The sequence below is a fragment of the Oncorhynchus clarkii genome, unplaced genomic scaffold, assembly GCF_045791955.1.
Source record: "Oncorhynchus clarkii lewisi isolate Uvic-CL-2024 unplaced genomic scaffold, UVic_Ocla_1.0 unplaced_contig_1074_pilon_pilon, whole genome shotgun sequence".
NCBI lineage: Eukaryota > Metazoa > Chordata > Actinopteri > Salmoniformes > Salmonidae > Oncorhynchus > Oncorhynchus clarkii.
Genome location: NW_027257946.1, coordinates 668,876 through 676,861, shown reverse-complemented (window position 1 = coordinate 676,861; position 7,986 = coordinate 668,876). Strand labels below are relative to the sequence as shown.

At 49.7% G+C, this 7,986-nt stretch overlaps 1 protein-coding gene across 1 annotated transcript; it reads left to right on the top strand.

Annotated features, from left to right (window-relative positions):
- The first annotated feature begins 403 nt into the window (after nt 1-403).
- On the top strand, nt 404-7,703 carry LOC139394157 (zinc finger protein ZFP2-like). The gene is made up of 2 exons (XM_071142195.1): nt 404-601; nt 5,496-7,703. Exons 1-2 carry the CDS (start codon nt 409-411, stop codon nt 6,542-6,544), a joined length of 1,242 nt encoding a protein of 413 aa, XP_070998296.1. The 5' UTR covers nt 404-408; the 3' UTR covers nt 6,545-7,703.
- Nucleotides 7,704-7,986: the final 283 nt, after the last annotated feature.

Below are 7,986 nucleotides of genomic sequence, written 5' to 3'. Positions count from 1 at the left end.
ACTCTGACCCTGGTCACCTCAACATACCACGTCTCCAGCACTACTCTGACCCTGGTCACCTCAACATACCACGTCTCCAGCACTACTCTGACCCTGGCCACCTCAACCTGCCTCTCTCACCTTTAATCACTCCACTTGTATTGTGCGACAGCTAATAACAGTCAATTGTACTAAAATGTTAGTGTTACAATAATTATTTAATCTATTTTAATTACGTATTATATAATAATATCAGCCATTGCTTAGAAATTAACATTACTCTCTCTATTTTACATAGTTTTCCGATGAGTGCTTTTATTTTGAAGCCCAAAACCGGAAGTGACGTTGACTCTACGTCCTGTTTTCTAAACGCATAGAATACACTGCTAGTTTATAAGCTTCATTTAGCTGTTCACTACGAAGTTTAAAATGTCTAGAATAGAACTATTACGGTCGTTTTTCAACCAGAGATTAGCAGCTGCTGCCGAAGAGATATTCCGGGTCGTGGAGAAAACGATAGCCGAGTATCAGGACGAGATGTCCCGCTCGGAAGAGAGGAACAGCCGTCTACAGAAGCTGCTCGATATCACTATTAAACCAGAAATAAAGTTGTATAGAGCAGGTTTGTGAATGATTTACTAGATATGTTTACATTGTTAGTAGGTAGATGTTAGTTAGCTTCTAGATGCCGTCGCCCCCTCAGTGGACCAGGGCCCTTATCCACAAAGCATCTTAGAGTAGGAGTATCTTATCTGGGATCCGTTTTCCCGTTAGATTATATCGACAGATCCCAGATCAGCACTGCTGCTCTGTGATGCTTTGTGTAAATGTGCCCAGAGTTAATGTAGTGTTTCCCCGTTCAGCAGTGCCTATTGATGAGTTTCAATCTTCCGGGTGAGTTTTGTTGTTCGGTCTGAACGAGAACAGACATAGCTTGGGATACGGTTTTGGAAACAAGGAACTTATCTTTTATATCAGCAATAAATACTTTCTCAAAAAGCATAAAGTTAAATAGAGTACCACAGTGTGAGTCATAATACCCATAAAACCTAGCAGTCAAAAAAAGAAAATGGTTCCAATTGTTTTTCCACAATGTTTCCCATAGTGGATTTTAGAAACATTTAAATTAAGGGCTGTGTTTCGTGTAGGCCTACCCTGTGGTAACATTTAGATAATAATGTAAATGAAAGGGATAACGAATCCAGTTTAACGAATCCAGTTTGTGTCATCTGTTTCGGGAAAGTACCAGCGTAACTCCGATGCTTCGCTATATCACATTTGACATTGTCCGTTAGCTCGAGCTAATTTACACACAAAATCCTGCAGTGATGGAAAGACCTGTGTGTTGTTAATGCAGACAGAGAAGAGCTCATTCAGGTCAGAAAAAACATCCCCCAGATAGGCCAGTCGTGTGAGAAACTCGTCATCATGCAAGCAGTCAGACAAGTGAAAACTATGGTCAGTAAAGAAAACTTTAAGCTCGTCTCTGAATTTAAAAAAAACGTGCCAATACTTCCCCCCTTGATAACCAGCGCTCTTCTGTATGTTGTAAAACGGTCACATGGTCGCTGCCCATATCATTGCAAAGTGCAGAAAATATACGAGAGTTCAGGGGTCTTGCTTTAACAAAGTTAACCATTTTCACTGTGGTGTCCAAAACGTCTTTCAAGCTGTCAGGCATTCCCTTGGCAGCAAGAGCCTCTTAGTGGATGCTGCAGTGTACCCAAGAGCCTCTCGGTGGATGCTGCAGTCTACCCAAGAGCCTCTCAGGGGATGCTGCAGTCTACCCAAGAGCCTCTCGGTGGATGCTGCAGTCTACCCAAGAGCCTCTCAGGGGATGTTGCAGTCTACCCAAGAGCGTCTCGGGGGATGATGCAGTGTACCCAAGAGCCTCTCGGTGGATGTTGCAGTCTACCCAAGAGCCTCTCAGGGGATGCTGCAGTCTACCCAAGAGCCTCTAGGTGGATGCTGTAGTGTACCCAAGAGCCTCTCGGGGGATGCTGCAGTGTACCCAAGAGCCTCTCGGTGGATGTTGCAGTCTACCCAAGAGCCTCTCGGGGGATGCTGCAGTGTACCCAAGAGCCTCTCTGTGGATGTTGCAGTCTACCCAAGAGCCTCTCGGGGGATGCTGCAGTGTACCCAAGAGCCTCTTGGTGGATGCTGCAGTGTACCCAAGAGCCTCTCAGTGGATGTTGCAGTCTACCCAAGAGCCTCTGGGTGGATGTTGCAGTGTACCCAAGAGCCTCTCGGTGGATGTTGCAGTCTACCCAAGAGCCTCTAGGTTGATGCTGCAGTCTACCCAAGAGCCTCTTGGTGGATGCTGCAGTGTACCCAAGAGCCTCTCAGTGGATGTTGCAGTCTAACCAAGAGCCTCTCGGGGGATGCTGCAGTGTACCCAAGAGCCTCTCGGTGGATTTTGCAGTCTACCCAAGAGCCTCTCGGGGGATGCTGCAGTCTACCCAAGAGCCTCTGGGTGGATGTTGCAGTCTACCCAAGAGCCTCTCGGTGGATGCTACAGTCTACCCAAGAGCCTCTCGGTGGATGTTGCAGTCTACCCAAGAGCCTCTCGGTGGATGCTGTAGTGTACCCAAGAGCCTCTGGGTGGATGCTGCAGTGTACCCAAGAGCCTCTGGGTGGATGCTGCAGTGTACCCAAGAGCCTCTGGGTGGATGTTGCAGTGTACCCAAGAGCCTCTCGGTGGATGTTGCAGTCTACCCAAGAGCCTCTAGGTTGATGCTGCAGTCTACCCAAGAGCCTTTAGGTTGATACTGCAGTCTACCCAAGAGCCTCTAGGTTGATACTGCAGTCTACCCAAGAGCCTCTCGGTGGATGCTGTAGTGTACCCAAGAGCCTCTGGGTGGATGCTGCAGTGTACCCAAGAGCTTCTGGGTGGATGCTGCAGTGTACCCAAGAGCATCTGGGTGGATGTTGCAGTGTACCCAAGAGCCTCTCGGTGGATGTTGCAGTCTACCCAAGAGCCTCTAGGTTGATGCTGCAGTCTACCCAAGAGCCTTTAGGTTGATACTGCAGTCTACCCAAGAGCCTCTGGGTGGATGTTGCAGTCTACCCAAGAGCCTCTCGGGGGATGCTGCAGTGTACCCAAGAGCCTCTCGGTGGATGTTGCAATCTACCCAAGAGCCTCTAGGTGGATGCTGCAGTGTACCCAAGAGCCTCTGGGTGGATGTTGCAGTCTACCCAAGAGCCTCTGGGTGGATGTTGCAGTGTACCCAAGAGCCTCTCGGTGGATGTTGCAGTCTACCCAAGAGCCTCTAGGTTGATGCTGCAGTGTACCCAAGAGCCTCTGGGGGGATGCTGCAGTGTACCCAAGAGCCTTTCGGTGGATGTTGCAGTCTACCCAAGAGCCTCTCGGGGGATGCTGTAGTGTACCCAAGAGCCTCTAGGTTGATGCTGCAGTCTACCCAAGAGCCTCTAGGTTGATGCTGCAGTCTACCCATAGCCTTTAGGTTGATACTGCAGTCTACCCAAGAGCCTCTCTGGGGATGCTGCAGTCTACCCAAGAGCCTCTGGGTGGATGTTGCAGTCTACCCAAGAGCCTCTCGGTGGATGCTACAGTCTACCCAAGAGCCTCTCGGTGGATTTTGCAGTCTACCCAAGAGCCTCTCGGTGGATGCTGTAGTGTACCCAAGAGCCTCTGGGTGGATGCTGCAGTGTACCCAAGAGCTTCTGGGTGGATGCTGCAGTGTACCCAAGAGCTTCTGGGTGGATGTTGCAGTGTACCCAAGAGCCTCTCGGTGGATGTTGCAGTCTACCCAAGAGCCTCTAGGTTGATGCTGCAGTCTACCCAAGAGCCTTTAGGTTGATACTGCAGTCTACCCAAGAGCCTCTGGGTGGATGTTGCAGTCTACCCAAGAGCCTCTCGGGGGATGCTGCAGTGTACCCAAGAGCCTCTCGGTGGATGTTGCAATCTACCCAAGAGCCTCTAGGTGGATGCTGCAGTGTACCCAAGAGCCTCTGGGTGGATGTTGCAGTCTACCCAAGAGCCTCTGGGTGGATGTTGCAGTGTACCCAAGAGCCTCTCGGTGGATGTTGCAGTCTACCCAAGAGCCTCTAGGTTGATGCTGCAGTCTACCCAAGAGCCTCTTGGTGGATGCTGCAGTGTACCCAAGAGCCTCTCATTGGATGTTGCAGTCTACCCAAGAGCCTCTCGGTGGATGCTGTAGTGTACCCAAGAGCCTTTCGGTGGATGTTGCAGTCTACCCAAGAGCCTCTCGGGGGATGCTGCAGTCTACCCAAGAGCCTCTGGGTGGATGTTGCAGTCTACCCAAGAGCCTCTGGGTGGATGTTGCAGTCTACCCAAGAGCCTCTCGGGGGATGCTGCAGTGTACCCAAGAGCCTTTCGGTGGATGTTGCAGTCTACCCAAGAGCCTCTCGGGGGATGCTGTAGTGTACCCAAGAGCCTCTGGGTGGATGCTGCAGTGTACCCAAGAGCCTCTCTGTGGATGTTGCAGTCTACCCAAGAGCCTCTTGGTGGATGCTGTAGTGTACCCAAGAGCCTCTGGGGGGATGCTGCAGTGTACCCAAGAGCCTTTCGGTGGATGTTGCAGTCTACCCAAGAGCCTCTCGGGGGATGCTGTAGTGTACCCAAGAGCCTCTGGGTGGATGCTGCAGTGTACCCAAGAGCCTCTCTGTGGATGTTGCAGTCTACCCAAGAGCCTCTTGGTGGATGCTGTAGTGTACCCAAGAGCCTCTTGGTGGATGCTGCAGTGTACCCAAGAGCCTCTGGGTGGATGTTGCAGTGTACCCAAGAGCCTCTCGGTGGATGTTGCAGTCTACCCAAGAGCCTCTAGGTTGATGCTGCAGTCTACCCAAGAGCCTTTAGGTTGATACTGCAGTCTACCCAAGAGCCTCTAGGTTGATACTGCAGTCTACCCAAGAGCCTCTCGGTGGATGCTGCAGTCTACCCAAGAGCCTTTAGGTTGATACTGCAGTCTACCCAAGAGCCTCCCGGTGGATGCTGCAGTGTACCCAAGAGCCTCTCGGTGGATGCTGCAGTGTACCCAAGAGCCTCTTGGTGGATGCTGCAGTGTACCCAAGAGCCTCCCGGTGGATGCTGCAGTCTACCCAAGTGGCGTCGGGAGCAACTGTTGCAGGCGTGTTACCACTCCACTATGTCTCCCTGTCATGGCTTTTACACCATCAGTACAGATACCAACATGAGCAGCAGCTACGTCTGGCATCACACAGACCGTTAGTGGAATTACCACGAGAGAGTAACGGTTAATGAATGTGATTGGATGTTAATTACTTGGCTAGGCTACCCGGTTAATGTGATTGGATGTTAATTACTTGGCTAGGCCACCTGTATTTGACATTGTGTTGTTATTTCGCTATTTTTGTCAGTGGAACAAGGCTCCTCACCCAAATGTAGAGCCCCATTGGAAAATATAAGTGGACTGTTTGAAAATGGGAATCACATTTTCATTTGGCGTATCTCCGTTTGGGAATACCTGGCCCAGTGTATGTTCTGATCTCTGTCTCTGCTTCCTTCCTTCCAGACACCCAGCTGCAGCAGCTCCCAGCCTGTGGAGAACAGGTTCCCTCTGAGCAGGAGGAGTGGATCCACAGTCTGGGGCAGGAGGATCCACAGTCTGGGCCAGGAGGATCCACAGTCTGGAGCAGGAGGATCCACAGTCTGGGGCAGGAGGATCCACAGCCCGTTCACATTAAAGAGGAACAGCAGGAACTCTGGACCAGTCTGGGGGAAGGTCAGGAGTCTGACACCACAGAGTTCATATTCACTTCCGCTTGTGTGCAAAGTGACTGTAATCAGGACCCACCTCAGCCCTCACATCTCTACCAGACCCAGAGTACCAGCACCTCATATGAACAGTTGAAAAGAGGAACTACAGAGGACCGCCAACTATTAGAGACACCCAGTGCTTCTCAGCCCGTCTCTGCAGGGAAGTCGATCCATCCTAGTTCTCCCTCTAAGAGTCGCTGTAAGGTGTGTGGGAAAATGTTTCTCATGAAAAGCTATTTCTTTAAACATGTGAGAATGCACACCAAGATGAGAGAACGTGTCTGTGGGGTGTGTGGAAAACAGGTTGAGTTAGAGGCGATAAAAGATCACGTTCAAGCTCACATCGATGCTCAGTTTACTTGTCAGTTCTGCAGTAAGTGTTTCACTAAGAATAATGCTCTGAGGTTACACATGAGAATCCACACAGGGGAGAAACCCTACCGCTGTTCTGTCTGCGGCAGAGGGTTCGCAGGAGCAACCAATCTAACCAATCACATGAGGATCCACACAGGGTATAAACCCCACCGCTGTACTGAGTGTGGACGGTGTTTCTCTGTCCTGGGTCATCTCCAGACACACATGAGGAGCCACACGGGGGAGAAACCCTACCGGTGTACTGTCTGTGGTAAAGGGTTTAGTGTGAGCTGCAATCTGACGCAGCACATGATGATACACACAGGGGAGAGACCTTACCACTGTCCTGACTGTCAGAAAGGATTCATCACCATGGTCCGGCTGAGGAGACATCAGATCGCCGTTCACGTGCAGGGAGAAATGTTCTTCTGTAATGAGCAACAGCTGTAAAAGCATGCAGGCCTTGAAACACACAGTAGAGTACAGAGAGAGAGACAGTGATGACATGATGAGCCCTGACGTAAGACACAGAGAGACAGCGATGACATGATGAGCCCTGACGTAAGAGACAGAGAGACAGCGATGACATGATGAGCCCTGACGTAAGACACAGAGAGACAGCGATGACATGATGAGCCCTGACGTAAGACACAGAGAGACAGCGATGACGTAAGACACAGAGAGACAGCGATGACATGATGAGCCCTGACGTAAGACACAGAGAGACAGCGATGACATGATGAGCCCTGACGTAAGACACAGAGAGACAGCGATGACATGATGAGCCCTGACGTAAGACACAGAGAGACAGCGATGACATGATGAGCCCTGACGTAAGACATAGAGACAGCGATGACATGATGAGCCCTGACGTAAGACACAGAGACAGCGATGACATGATGAGCCCTGACGTAAGACACAGAGAGACAGCGATGACATGATGAGCCCTGACGTAAGACACAGAGACAGAGACAGCGATGACATGATGAGCCCTGACGTAAGACACAGAGACAGAGAGACAGCGATGACATGATGAGCCCTGACGTAAGACACAGAGAGACAGCGATGACGTAAGACACACAGAGAGACTAGCTTCCACCTGTAAGAGGAGACTTCTTGGTGAATAAGACATGACTGAACTGCTGGACTTCAGATTTAACAGAGAAGTTGGTGGACCGTATCTTCTGAGCAACAGAAGTCCCTGATCATTAGTTAGAACAGTTGGTTCTCAGACTGTTTGGGGCCTGGGACCCCTTCTGTGTGAGTAAATTCATCAGGGACACCCTCATCAGAACACAACTAGAGTGAGATAGGAAATAGCATACAAGGAATTTTACTGTGACTTTGGCAGTGCATTGTGGGACAAACCAAGTCCCCGGGAAGGAACATTTTAAAAGGCATCACAGAAAGAAATGAGCAGTTTTCAAGCTAATTTCCATGTACTGTCATCTGTTGTTGAGAGTAAAACATATTGTTTATATACTGTCACCTGTATTGTCACATCTGCTTAATATTGCTAACCTTAAATCTACAATGATTGGGGATCTTTCACTATTCTACCTATTTGACTTTAACTTGAGAATAAAATGTGTTGTTTTAAATAGTGTAATCTGCTGTAATGTGTCATGTATATCTGCTTAATGTTGCTTTGGGGATGTGTCTCTATGTTGTGGTACATTGGGGAAGTTGGGAGAAACACGGTGACATCGTAACTCTTCCTGTGTTAAGTCCCTGATCCTGTGGTTAACCACGATCCATTCTGCCGCTCGTCTGGACAGAAAGAAAGGGCTCTAGAATGTTAACAATGGAAGCCTTGACAACAGCCCTAAATCACCCTCGGGAACATTCAGAGGACAGAGACCTCTTAGAGGAGTCGTTGGTGAGAGAGAGAG